The sequence below is a fragment of the Vombatus ursinus genome, unplaced genomic scaffold (assembly GCF_900497805.2).
Source record: "Vombatus ursinus unplaced genomic scaffold, bare-nosed wombat genome assembly UNPS02009205.1, whole genome shotgun sequence".
Taxonomy (NCBI): domain Eukaryota; kingdom Metazoa; phylum Chordata; class Mammalia; order Diprotodontia; family Vombatidae; genus Vombatus; species Vombatus ursinus.
In genome coordinates, this window is record NW_020948983.1 from 52,140,298 (window position 1) to 52,155,327 (window position 15,030).

At 40.1% G+C, this 15,030-nt stretch overlaps 1 protein-coding gene across 1 annotated transcript in view; it reads left to right on the forward strand.

Moving 5' to 3' along the window:
• TLN2 (talin 2) overlaps positions 1-15,030 on the forward strand; it is a 579,984-nt gene that overhangs the window by 454,460 nt on the left and 110,494 nt on the right. The window contains exon 42 of the mRNA XM_027851789.1: positions 3,051-3,221. Coding sequence (XP_027707590.1) covers positions 3,051-3,221 — 171 coding nt within the window. The remainder of the gene's footprint in view (positions 1-3,050; positions 3,222-15,030) is intronic.

Here is a 15,030-nt window from a genome sequence, read left to right on the forward strand (position 1 = left end):
TCTAGGGCCTCAAATGTGGCCCTCTAGGGCCTCAAATGTGGCCCTCTGACTGAATCCAAACTTCGTAGAACAAATGCCCTTAATAAAAGTAAATTTAAAAATTAAAAAAAAATAAGTGAAACCACCCCTGTATGCTGATGAATGTCAAAGTTTTCTACTAAAGTCCATCGTTTTCTACCTTATGTACTCAAGGAGTGTGGAATAGAGGAAAAAACATTAGTTTTAGATTCAGAAGATATAGATTCAAATCCTGGTGTTTGTGGTGCCTTCAATGCACCAAATTACATAAAAGTTATTATATTTACATTTATTTACACATTTGCCCAGTTGCCTCCTCCCAGTTTTTTTGCCCTGTTTCCATATATCTTGAGGACTTTTTTTGTTGTTTTTAGCAATAAGATAACGGCAAGTAAAGAAGAATGGGTATTCATTATTCCATCTAATCATTTCAGTGATTCAGCTGTCACATAGTTAAATGGTAGGCATTGGGCTAATCCTTGGGGATACAAAGACAGCAAAAAACCTGTTCCTGCTCTCAGGAAGCTCACAGTCTAATGAGGGAGACCACAGGCAAAACAACTTAACAGGAGAAGCAAAGCCTACCACAGGGCTTTGAGAGTCTAAAGTGTGGTAGTTTAAAATCAGCCCTGGTGGTACACCACCTAGGACCAGAAAAATCTGTTTCCTTTAGGGCACAAAGACATCTATCTATTTCTCTTTAATTGCTGGATTTAATTCTTACTAAACATTCTCTTAAACCTGAAGAGTTCTTAACCCAGTTGCAATTCTACATTTTATTTTATGCATTCAAAAACATTCTGAGAAGGGGATCTATGGGCTTCAACAGACTGCCAAAAAAGATTAAGAACTCCTGTCTTCAATTAAATGAACTCCTGTCATCAATTAAATTAATGAAATGCACTTTTAGAATGACATTTTATATAGAGTACTTGCAGTTTTCAAATTCCTCAGAGCATCTTCTATAAGTCTGTCTCTAATAAATATAGGAAATACCTCATGGCTTCAATACCCAATGTGCAAATAAAATAGTGTCACCTTTGGGAGAGCAACAATCCCTTGTCATGGAGGAACAGATTGGAAAGTGACACTAGTCTTTCTGAAGCTATGTGCAAGATAACCCTTTCAGGAAACCTTTTCCTAATTTGATAATCATGATCCTAAATCAAAATTATTATTTCTAGGTCACTGCCAGCTAATAGAGACATCATTCTGATTTCTAGATTTAAAAAAATATATACGGGTTTAATCTGGCTCCTGCTTTTCTAGCCTTTGCCACAGGGTCCTCCCACTCCTGGTAGTCCTCTCCTGTCTCTGTAGATACACCAGACCTATTCACTGCCTCACCTGATAAAAACGTCTTTCCTTCCACATTATATCACAGTGCCCCAAAACTACCAGTTTCTTTAGTCTAACACAGAACCTTGAGGTATTCCAGAAGCTGTATAGTTCTCTGATGACATTTCACAATAATGTCTAGTAATAGATTCACGTATTGAAAATGCAAAATTAATACCAATGCACCATTAAGACTAAGAAACAAAAGCATCAGAAGTCTGAAAGTTTAAAGGCACAAAAGCTGTTTTCATGTTTTCTCCCATTAGACCTTGGGCTCTCATCCACAGCACTTACTACAGCACCTAGAACATAGTAGGGCTTAATAAATACTTAATGACTGCATGACTTTTGAAAGTTGCAAACTTACTCATATTTGTTATGGAAGAGATTTAACTATAAATATAAGAAGAGAATATAAAATTATTTCATGTATGATGAATCTTTATGCAAATTATTTTAGCAACATTTTCCTGGAGCTCAGTTCCATCATATTGTTGCCAAGTTTACATTTCTTAAGGGTAGGTAGGTGGTACAGGGGTTAGAGCACCAGGTCTGGAGTCAGGAAGTTCCGAGTTTGAATCAAGCCTCAGACACTTGCCAGCTGTGTGACAGAGTCACTTAACCCCTGTTTGCCACAGTTCCCCTTCTGGAAAATGGGGACACACTGGAGAAGGAAATGGCGAAACAGTCCATTATCTTGGCTAAGACTCATGTAGAATCAAACACAACTGAATGACTGAATGACACCACGTTTCTTAAAGGAAGGTTTAGAAAACAATACCTTTATTTTAAAAACCCAGTTTTTGAGCATCAGAGCATCAAGAAAGTAAAGCATTCATTATTCCCTCCCATCTTTGTGTAGCCTGAATGGTGAGACTGAGACTCCTATTATTTAAAAACTAAACAACAACAACCATAAAAGCCCACACAAACATAAAGTTCATTGTCATGACAACACATGGGTTAGACAAAGAGAGTTCATCTCTGTGGAACATTATGAAGTGTCCTTCCTTTTCTTCTTCCAGTCTCCAGGTTACAGACCTGGACCTGATAACAATTTGCTTCCTTTATTAAAGTATTAAGTGAAACCTTAGAATAGAACCAATCAATCACTGTCCCCTGGCAGTTCAGTAAATAGCTTTTCATCAGCCTGGGCTAAATCCGAAGCTAAATGTCTAAAGATAATGATAAAAGATTTTTTTGCTTTTTGTTTTTCGTTCAATTAAGCTTTGTGGAAGTATCCTGGACTCTGCTAGAAAACATATGACATTTGAAATTGGTACTAAGGATGTAATCTTTTGGTTCTATCTTGAAATTAAGGAAGCTTATCCATCAATGATTAAGCTTTCTTTATATAGTAGAAAAGATAATTGTCCCTTTTTTTTTCTCAAAAGCCCTTAAAATTTCTTTTTTTTTTTTTTTTAATAATTGGCTCTAACATTGGATGCATTTAAATTCCATACTACTGAACAAGTTTCTCTATACTCCTGTAATGGTTACAGAAAGGAGGTAGGGTTCCTCAAGGAAGTTCAGAACTGTTCTTTATAAATTTCAAGATGGGTTTTCAAAAGTCAAGCTGCACATCTTCCTACAGACTCATCTGATCTTTCTCTAACTTCTGTCTTTTCCTGCAAAGTATGGCTTAAGACATGTTAAACAGAATGCCTTTTTTTGTTGGATGTTTTCCTTGCAAGGTCACACAGCTGGCGAGTTACTTCGAACCCTTGATCTTAGCTGCAGTTGGTGTGGCATCTAAGATTCTAGATCATCAACAGCAGATGACAGTATTGGACCAGACCAAGACACTGGCGGAGTCTGCTCTGCAGATGTTGTACGCTGCCAAAGAAGGTGGAGGCAACCCTAAGGTATAGTCCAAAGGACCCTTCCCCCATTAAAACCTCACAGTGGGGTCATTTTGAAGTAGTCACACATTCCTGCTGTGTTAAGTATTGCCTGGAAATTTTTGGTTTTCCAGATCAATAAATCTTTCTTCTTTATATTTGAACGGTGAATGAGACGAAACAAGAAAACGTCTGTAGTATTGGCATTCTTAATATTCACCAGGGAAAGAGTGAGAAAACTACATGATGAAAACCTTTTTTTTGTTGGCTTCTTTTTCATGATAATAGCAGTATATCAGCAGGCAAGCCTCTTTTGGGATGTGTGTGATTATTACAGGAATAAAAGCACTATCTCTGGGCATCTGCACAGTACAGGGGGCCTCTTTCCATTATTTGCAAGCAAGTGATATATCTTTAGATGCATCTCTCAATTTAGACATTCACTGCAGTACAAAGCAAAATGTGGTGTAGGGTCATTGATGGAATTGACTTTTGTTATCTTAGCGACAACAGCTTTTGTTATCTTAGGGACAGAGCATGGGACATGCTCTGGCCCATTTGCAAATGGAATATTTCTTGAGCTTGTAATATTTTGTTGTTACATTCAGTGGCCAAGGACAGCAGTGTGTCATTTTCATTAAGAGGTAATGTTTGTGTTAAAATGTTTCACTAAAGAAACAGCAAGTGCCTTCAGTTCATCGGGACTTGAATCCTAGAAATGGAGGTTTAAAGGGCCCCATCTATTCAGTAGCTGATGACAACAGGTTACATTGGATCTCAATGCATCCTTCTATAAGCAATTTCATTTGACAGAAGATAGGACGTAAAGATTTGGTTTTGATTCTTAATAACTTGATTCCACCCAACTACTAACACATATATATTTTTTCTTTGTGAAATTTATATATGCAGGGTGTCCCAAAAGTCTCAGTGCAGCTTTAAGCTATTTAAAGCTGCACTGAGACTTTTGGGACGTGTGTGTGTGTGAGAGAGAGAGAGAATAGGTCTAAATATATGATTTGATATTTTATGTGCTTACTCAAGCTCCTTAATTTCTTCAAACATGCCAAGCACCAGAATTTGAAAATAATATAGTGTATAGATACAAGAGAGAAATCAGTTGAATAAAGGCAGACATGGCATGCTTATTAAATTTATGAGACTGGCCTTTTTGCTCTTCCTTATGCAAGGCACTCCATCTCACATCTTCACAACTTTGCACCAACCAACCCCCCCCCCATGTTTGAAATGCTTTCCCACCTTACTTTTCCTCTTAGAATCCCTCATTTCCCTCTGTAAAGCATTTCATGATCCTCCCAACTGCTAGTGCACTAACCCTAAAAATGTGCCTTACATTTATATATATTTGTTTTACTTATGTCCCTAATGTCTCCCTGGATAGAATGTGGGTTCCTTGAGGACAGTGACAGTTTCAGTTTTGTCTTGGTACCCTTCCCCCCCCAGCAGAATGCCTGGCAGATAGTTGGCATTTAAATCACACTTTTTTGTTGACCAATTGATATAATTTGTGCATATTCTCTCTGGTTGTCCCCAATGCCTGGAATGCTATCCCACCTCTTTTCCACCAGCTGATCTCTCTGGCTTCCTTTAAGTCCCAACTGAAATCATACCTTCTACAGGAAGCTCTTCCCAAACCACTCTTGATTAATTTTTCCTATATATCCTTTATATCACTCGCTTTATATGTATTTGTTTGCATGTTGTCTCCTCCATTAGATTGTAATTTTTTTGAGGGCAGGGACTTCTGCCTCTTTTTGTAGCCTCAGAATTTAGCTCAATGCCTAGCACATAATAGGTACTAAATAAATGTATATTAAATTAATATTGTCCGTAGAGGCTAAGTGACTAGCCTCAAGTCACACATTTTTAAGTGGTGGAGCCTAGACTGGGACCCAAATCTTCTGACTATAGTAGCACTTAATAAATGCTTACTGATTGATTGATAGATTGATTGACTGTCCTGTGGAAGAGGGACTGTGCCTCTTTTGCTTTGCCCCAGAGAGAGGAACTAGGAAAATAGCTCATTGAAATTGTATAAATACAAATATGGACTTGATATAAAGAAAGCTTCCTAACCATTAGGTCCATCTAACAGTTGAATGAGCTGCCTCAGGACATGGTGAGTTTCTCAGAGGTCTCTAAGCAGAGGCTGAAGCATCACTTGTTGGTTATGTTGTAGCTGAAATTGTTTTTTCGTGTTTAGGTCAGACTCTTTGGCCATTCAAGTCTCCTTCTAACTCTGAAATTCTGTGAGTCCCTCTAAGAACCCTAGGTAAAGTGACAAGGGTCCAGTTGCTATGGAAATAAAAAGCAAAGGGCAGATTTTTGAGATGTGGTTAAGAAAGACTCCTCATCACATGCCTCTTGGATTGCATGTGTATTTCAAACCTCAGATGAAGAAGATGAGCAGAAAGTGAAACATGGGAAAGGAAGAGGCATTTAGCATGGTTTTTCAAAACTTTGTATTTTTATAACAGGAAAAATATAATGTTTAATGAGGTGCTGATCTAGACAAAGAGCTGAAATGTGGATTTGGCAGTTAACTGAATTACTGATAATATATGATAGATAGGTGAGCTACCTTTCTGACACAATTGTCACAGTCAGTTTATATAGCCTTTTCACAGGGAATCAGGCTGGTTTGAATACTGCTATCTAAGAGTGAAGACCACGGTTTGTTCTAAAGCATAGCATTACTACCCTCTTACCAAATGAGTGTGTTCATTTACAAATCAGAAATTATATAAGACAGCACCTCCTGATAGGTCAATTTGATATAGATTTGGTCAACCTGAATATAAGCAATGTCTTGATACCTAAGTGATGATAAGCAAAGCCCCAAGCAACACTGGCAAGACATTATCTATAGAAGAGGAGAAAAGAGGGGGAAAGAAAAGAAAAAAGAAGGTAGAAGTTTATTTGAAAACAAGGGGAAGAAGAGAAAGAAATAATGTAAGGTATGATTTTTTTTTATATCTTATAATTTCTAAAATGCAGTCTCCAAAACACCTTTGTTACATAAATAGGAGTTCCAGAATCCCCATTTTATAGATGAGAATGACTTTGATGAGAATGAGGTTGACTTTATCAATCAATCAGTAAACATTTATTAAGTGCCTGCTGTGTACTAGGCACTGTGCCATGCTTGTTGCTATGTTAAGTTTATATGCTGTTTCAGTATTAAATTTTTTAGAAGTTTTTTATTGTTTCTTTTTTTCCCACAAAATAAAATTTGGAAATATATGTGTTGGAAATATGTGTATGTGTGTATACATACATACATACATATACACACTTGTGTGTGTGGGTGGGTGTGTGTGTGGGTGGGTGTGGGTATATAAAGGTGGGGGAGAAAGAAGGCATGAACTACAATATACCAGAATCATCTTATAAGTTGATTTCTGGTATAAATGCATAGGCTATATCAGCATTAAATTTTTTTAATTGACATTTTTCTTTTTTTTATTTCTGAAAACATGAAAGTGATTTGCCCAGCATGACACAGGTTATTCATGGCAGAACAGAGACCCAAACCAGGGTGTCTTGATTTCTAACTTCTCAACTCTCTACTAGCCTTCCTTTGCTGTGGGCTTCTTCCTACAGGGCTAGAGCAGGAATATTTGTTTTCTTTCCAGAAAGAACCAGTCCATCAGGCAAATCTAACTAGATTTCTAGTATGTGGTTTTTCACTAAGTTTTCATTTATACAGAAGAAATCTCACAGTTGGAAACATATGTATCTAGAACTCTATGTTTGGTAATGAAATTTTCAGTTTTAGAAATAACTGAAAGCTGGGTAAAATATTTCTCAATAACTCACCTTTGACTTCTGAAATGCTAGAATATATGGTTGGTAAATGCAAGATAATGTTACGTTTACTTTAGTCTTATCCTTCTGCACCTTAAAGCTGATCAGTTTTGTAAACCTGACTGGCTTATATCACTGCTAGGTTATAACACTCTGACCTCTGGCCACAGCTCCATCTCTAAGGTGGTACAGGCCAAGGGACCCTCACAGCATATGTTTCTTCTCCACCTTCACCTCAACCTTTTGAAACAAGTAAAAACTGTGTAAAAAGCAGAGAACAACACTGTTTGTCGAAAGAAATCACCAAAGAGAAAAAAATACAAATTTTTAGAATCTTAATGTTGGAAGAAACCTCATAGGTCAGTCCCTTTGAGCCCAAAGGTCAGTCCACCTTCCCACTTCATTGTGGGAGTTCCTCCTATAGCATCCTAATATTAGCATGCATTTATATGTTGCTTTAAGGAATACACAGTGCATTCTCCACAATAATCCATTAAGGCACATGATACAATTGTCTCTGATTTACATATGTGGAAACTGGAGACCAGAGAGTTGAAAGGATTTGCCTATGATCACACAAACTAGAAAGTGGAGGAGACAGGAACCTAAGTTCTCCTGATTCCATCTCTAGCCCTCTTTCTTCTATTCCTCTCATAAAGAGAAGAATTAACTCTTTGATTTTGAGAGTACGTGGTGGGTAGTTGGCAAGAGTCCCAGAGATAGGTAGTCAGGGCAAGTTGAGGTCCTTGGTTTCTCATGTTGCCAGAATTCTAGGGCCATCAGTGTCTTTGTTCACACTGCTGTGACATTGACCACTGAGTTTGGTCCCCACCTGGCTAGGGGATTCTAAGACCTCAGGAAATGAAGCCAACAGTAATTAAACAATCCAGAGTTAGAAACTCATTGGACAACAGGATAGGGATCAGATCCCTAGCCTCTGCCTGAATACTTCCACAGACAAGAGTATAAATTCTAAATGGTTTAATCACATATCCAAGGCCTTCTGCAACCTTTTCAGTCATGTCTGACTCTTTGTGACCCCATTTGGGGTTTTCTTGGCAAAGATACTGCAGTGGTTTGCCTTTTCCTTCTCCGGTTCATTTTATAGATGAGGAAACTGAGGCAAACAGGTGAAGTGACTTGCCCAGGGTCACACAGCTAGTGTCTGAGGCCAGATTTTAACTTAGAAGCATGAGTCTTCCTGACTCCAGGCCCAGCCACCTAGCTTCCTTTTCTATAACCTACCACCTCATTAGCTTTCTGTCCTTTTTTCACAACTTTCCCCTCCACCCTATCCTAGCTTGACTACCATATCCAGAATTTTCTTTCTTCCGTGCTTTTGCAAGGCCTTGTCCCTGCACTTTGATTGCCCTTAAATGCAAACCTTCCTCCCTGGGCCTCCTGTCCTTGGCCCATCTCTACCTGTTGAAATTCTGTTCATTAGTCAAAACCAAGTCCTTTTCCTCATTTCTTTTATTGCCCTCTCTGCCTGCCCCCTCAGGCAGAAATAATCTTTCTTTCTCTTAGTCTTCATGCCTCACTTATGCTTTTGGCATGGTTTCATTATGGGTGGTATATTGTTTGTGGATTATATCTCTCCTGATCGTAAGAGCCATGAGGGCTGGGATTTGGCTTTAACTTTATTTCTATTTCCCCTGGCTTCTAGTATATTGCTTTCCATATAGCAAGTGTGTAATAAATTGATATTGAATGAGTATGTAAATGCCTCATGAGGCAGCGTGCTTCATTTGATGAACAGCTCTAGTTTTTAGAGACTTTCAAAAAATGGAACTGAAATTTGCCTCCTTGAAACATCTTCCTGTTTGCTATGCCCTAAGGCAAACTCTGCCCAGCTGTACCAGTTACAGTACTAAAGAGAAACTAATATGCTTCGTTTACCTTTAAAGTATAATTTAGTCTACAAACTGAACAGAATTCCAATGTCTTTTACTTTGTGCTGTGGAAAGCAATAACAAGGAACCTTTCTTTAATGTTAATTGAGCACCTCCTGTTCATTAATTCATTCGTAAAAGGTTTATTAAGGACTAGTCATATGGAGAACATCAGTATGCTAGTCACTGAAGGTGGAGGGAAGAGAATGCTGAATTTGGAGAAAAAGTACTCCCTGCCCTTGTGGAGCTTACAGTCTAGTGGTGGAAGATAATGCTGACATATAACACTAATAGACAATGTCACTTGATATATGCGTTAGAGTCTTTCAAAACAAGATACTTTGTAAGGTCAGAAGGGGAAGGTTATATTGCTGGTGGCAGAATTAGCAAAAGCGTTAGGGAGAAGGTGACATTTGAATTGGTCTTTAAAGGATGGATATGTCTGCTGCAGGAGTAGGCAGCAGAGAGAGGTCATTCTGTTCGTGAAACGGAGGAATGAAAGATAGGGCTTGATTAGAGAGCAGAGCGTGGTCTGATTTTGCTTAGATACACATTGGTCAATACAGGGGAAAGAGTAATAAGACTGGAAAAGCATGGTGACAGCAAACTGGAGGTCAGCACCCTGGCCAGGGGCAAGGGGAGACAGGATTCTGAGTCAAGTCGGCATTGTTCAAAGGTCAGCATTGAGCCAAATGCCACTGCTGCTTTCTACCACCGCTACGGATGTGCACAATAACATATCAGTGGGGATTTCAGGATAAGTGAGGGTAGAATGCGCTATTGTAAGTGCCTTTTGAAGGTGACTATTGGGTTTGGCAATGATATGACTGTACTGGGGGCGTGTCACAACCACTCCCCAGAAGAATCACTCTTTGGAAGGTATTTGGGGTAGGGTTGTGTGTGTCTGTCTGTCTGTTTTCCCCCCTCCTGGATATCTTATTATTAAGAGGATTTCTGTGATAAAGCCTTCCAGCAAGACGCTAGGGCTTTTCTCTGGTAGGGCACAGTCATTTGAGCTTCTATTCCAGGAGGGAAGGGGGCCGAGGGACTAAGGGGATTTAATGCCCCAAATGTAATAGTACTATTAGTATAACAAATTATACTGTTACCCCTCTACCACATTAGAAATCTAGGCATATATGGCATACAGTTTAAAGGAGCAGTTGCGCAAACTGCCTGGGGTTACTTCTAGTTCAGTATTGAAGTAAGATGGGCTCGTGCATGTTGTAATCCTGACACCCCTCCCTTGCAAAGGCTGGACTGCAAGTAGCTATACTCCTGATTGTGTTTGAATATGTACCATAGAGTCATTCAGCTTCAAGGGACTGTGATAGCAAACCTTGGCCTCCATGGGCTAATGTGAATTAGCTATGAAGACAAAACCTTGCTTCTTTGAAGTACATCAGATCATCATCATCACAAGTGGCAACATTTATATAGCACTTTAAGGTTTGCAAAGAACTTTGCACAAGTTATTTCATTTGATCCTCACAACAACCCTGTGAATTAGGTGTTATTGTTCTTTTTTTACAGATGGGGCCATTGAGGCTTGGAAAGGTGAAGTGATATACCCAGTCATACAGCTAGTATCTGAGGCTAGATTTGAACTCAGGTCTATCCTGACCCCAAGTCCAGTGTTCTATTGCTAGGTAGCCTAGCTGCCACACAGAGGTGGAGTCTTTAAGATAAAGAAATTGGGAGGAGACCCTTTCAATTAGATAGTTCCTCTGGTGAGGCAAACCCTCTGGTGGGAGATTATAGTTGCTTAAGACCAGTTCTCAGCAAAGTTCAAGACCTCCTTCCAGAAGTATGACTACAATGTTAGGATTACGAGGGGGTCTAGGTGCTAGTTCCCAGTATCTGTAAGTTTGAGCAGTTATGAATGATTCTGGGTTGGGAAGAGGCACTGCTGGTAAATATTAGAGAGCCACAGAATCCTTGAATTAGACTTTGTAGAGGGTCCTTAGAGGTTTATCTTGTCTAACTCCTCATTTTATAAAAGAGGAAGCTGAGAGGTTCAAAGAAGTTGTGACTTGCTCAAGGTCACAAAAGGTAGATTTGAACCTCTGTCCTCTAGCTCCCAAACTAAGGTAGTTAGAAAAAGCTTGAACCTAGAAGTGGATGACCAACTAACAGCTTAATTGGTTCCTATACACTTGGCTGGAGTCATAGATCTTGCTTCAGCTCTGAGATCAGCTGGACAGGAAGAGAAGAAGGGTAGCTTTGGGTCTGGAGATTTAGGGAAGGGGCAGTTAGAGAACAAGAAAGAAAGCTACTGGGGGATTCTGGGAAGATGGCAGAGTAGGTCAGAAAGTTTCAAGTTCTTCAGATTGCCTCCATAAACAAGACAAAATAACGCCTCAGGGTGAATGTAGTACAGCAAAAAATAAACAAGAGTTGGGGCAGAGCAGTGGTCCTCCTGGGACAACTAGAGAAGACCCAAGGAAAGACCCAGGGATTGAGGTTCAGCCTGAGTGAAGTGCAAACACCTCCAGGCTATTACCAGAAACAACAAGCCAGGTTGTGAGGTAGCCTCAGCCACAGGAATTCTCACCTCACAGACAGTGAGGGGAGGGGTCAGACGTCTGAGCAGGGGAAGACCAAAGGCCCCTCTGCACCAGCCCCAGCTGTGCTGCTGAGATTCAGTCCTGGGCTGCAGCTGAAGGCAAGAAGGACCAGCACACACCCAGTGAGTGCAGAAGTAGTGGGGCAGATGCTGCTGGCTGCAGGCATTTATAGGAGAGCTAAGTTCCTAGTTTGGGGTCTAGGCTAGAGGGGCGAACTGAAGGTTACAGCAACTAGAGGGTCCTCAGGGAACAAGAGCGTTTCCAACATAGTGTACCTAGGGCCCTAGCTGTGGCTTGGAGGGGGAAGGGAGCTCTGAGGTTGGACCCTGGACAAAGCCCAGAAAATAACAGTAAGGAGGACCTGAGGCCAGACACACCATCTCCCACATCTCAGGACTAGAAGTAATTATACTAACAAGCTGCTGAAAAATAAATAAATATATGAGAACGCAAAGGAGAAAGAATCCAACAGCTGCTGTGGAGATAGAGAAGACCTGGGTTTGTTTTCAGAGGAGGATACTGAAGCAAAAATAGCCTCTCCTACCCCAAAGAGTAATGTTTAATGGTCACATGACCAAGAAGAGCTCTTGAAATAACTTAAAAAGAACTTAAAAATGAAATAAGAGAGAGTGAGAAAAAATTGGAAAAAAATAAGAATAATCCAAGAAAACCAAGAAAATTATGAAAAAAAAGTCAGTCAACTAGAAAAAGAGATCCAGAATCTTAAGGAAGAAAACACCTCCTTGAAAACTAGAATTGGGACATAATGGGCGGAGCCAAGATGGCGGAGGAAAAGCAGTGACTTGCTAGAGCTCTCCCCCAAACCCCTCCAAATACCTATAAAAAATGGCTCTAAACAAATTCTAAAGCAGCAGAACCCACAAAAAAAAGAGTAAAACAAATTTCCAGCCCAAGACAACCTGCATGGCTGATTGGAAAGGTGTATCGTGCCTGTTTGGGAGAGGAATGCAGTTTGGCGTGGGCGTGCAGGCCGCAGCGACCCTGGAGCAGGCCTCAGAGGACTGAATCAAGGGCAGCTGTGGTGGTTTCCGGACTTCTCAACCCACCAACGCCAAAGACAACTTAGAAGGTCAGTGGGAAAAGTCTGTGACTGCGGTGAGAGAAGAAGCTAGGTCTCAGCCACAAGTCCAGAGCGTGCCCTCGGGGCAGCGGCTGCGTACTGAGCTTCTGTCCCACAGACTGAGGGGGAATCGAGTAGCTTATCAGAGGGGGATTGCAAGGATCTGTTTGCCAGGGCTGAGGCAGGAATCTCTAGCTTTGCCCATGCTTGGATCTGAGTCACAGTTCTGAGGGGCGGTCCTGGGGCGATGAGGAGCGCTGGCATGGTGGAGCTTGTTGTAGTGGTGGAGAGGAAACACCTCGCCTCTTATCATAGCACCTTGGAAGATCTGACACTTTTCAGGTCCCTGGAAGTATCTCTGAAAACAGGTCTACAAACCCCTGAAGCTTGGAACAGTACATTCTCCACATTGGAAGCAGACTCTCACCTTAACAAAGAGTTTAAAACTCAAGTAATTGGTTGGGATTATGAGCAAGCAGCACAAAAAGAGTCAGACTATATTATCTTACTTTGGTGACAAAGAAGATCAAAACATACAACCAGAAGAAGACAACGAAGTCAAAGCTCCTACATCTAAAACTTCCAAGAAAAATATGAATCAGTCCCAGGCCTTGGAAGAGGTCAAAAGGGATTTTGAGAAGCAAGTAAGAGAAGTAGAGGAAAAACTGGGAAGAGAAATAAGAGTGATGCAAGAAAATCATGAAAAGCAAGTTAACAGCTTGCTAAAGGAGACCCAAAAAATACTGAAGAAAATAACACCTTAAAAAATAGCCTAATCCAAATGGCAAAAGAGGTCCAAAAAAGTGAATGAAGAGAAGACTGCCCTAAAGAGCAAAACTGGACAAATGGAAAAGGAAGTCCAAAACATTACTGAAGAAAATACTTCCTTAAAAATTAGAATAGAGCAATTGGAAGCTAGTGACTTAAGGAGAAATCAAGACACTGTAAAACAAATCCAAAAGAATGAAAAATTAGAAAACAATGTGAAATATCTCATTGGAAAAACAACTGACCTGGAAAATAGATCCAGGAGAGGGAATTTAAAAATTATTGGACTATCTGAAAGCCATGATCAAAAAAAGAGCCTAGACATCATCTTTCAAGAAATCGTCAAGGAAAACTGCCCTGATATTTTAGAACCAGAGGGCAAAATAGAAATGGAAAGAATCCACCGATCTCCTGCAGAAAGAGATCCCCAAAGGAAAACTCCTAGGAATATTGTAGCCAAATTCCAGAGCCCCCAGGTCAAGGAGAAAATATTACAAGCAGCCAGAAAGGAACAATTCAAGTATTGTGGAAACACAATCAGGATAACACAAGATTTAGCTGCTTCTACATTAAGGGACTGCAGGGCATGGAATATAATATTCCGAAGAGCAAAGGATATAGGATTACAACCAAGAATCACCTACCCAGCAAAACTGAGTGTAATTCTTCAGGGGGAAAAATGGTCATTCAGTGAAATAGAGGACTTTCAAGCATTCTTGATGAAAAGACCAGAGCTGAATAGAAAATTTGACTTTCCAATACAAGACTCAAGTGGAACATGAAGAAGTAAACAGGAAAGAGAAATCATAAGAGACTTATTAAGGTTGAACTGTTTACATTCCTGCATGGAAAGATGATTATTTGTAACTCATGAGACCTTTGTCAGTATTAGGGTAGTTGGAGGGGAAAAATTATATGTATGTATATATGTAGATAGATAGAGGGCACAGGGTGAGTTGAAGATGAAAGGGTCATATCTGGAGAATAAAATTAAGGGATGAGAGAGGATTATACTAGGAGAAGGAGAAAGGGAAAGGTAGAACGGGGTAAATTATCTCAAAAAAAAACAGAAAATAAAAGCCTCTTACAATGGAGGGGAAACGGGGGAAGGTGAGAGGGAATGAGTGAATCTTATTCTCATAGGATTTGACTTAAGGAGGGAATAACATACGCACTCAATTGGGTATGGAAATCTGTCTTACCCTACAGGAAAATAGGAGGGGAAGGGGACAAGAGAGTAGGGGGATGATAGAGAGGAGGGCAGATTGGGAAAGGGGGTAATCAGAAGCAAATACTTCTGAGGAGGGACAGGGTCAAAAGAAAGAATAGAATAAATGGGGGGGCGGGATAGGATTAAGGGAAATAGACTTAGTTTTTCATAGCATGTCTACTATGGAAGTGTTTTGCATGACTGCATATGTACAGCTTGCCTTTTCAATGAGGGTGGGTGGGGAGGGAGGAAGGGAGAAAATGTGGATAAAAACACGTTTAAAAAAAATGTTTTTATATGCAACTGGGAAATAAGAAATACAGGAAATGGGGTGCAGAAATCTATCCTGCCTTACAGGAATATAGAAGAGGAAGCGGGGGAGAGATAGCAGAGAAAGCAGACTAGGAGAAGGAGTATTCAGAATGCATGCCATGTTGGGGTGGGGGGAGGGGCGAAATGGGGTGAAAATTTGGAACTCAATCTTGTG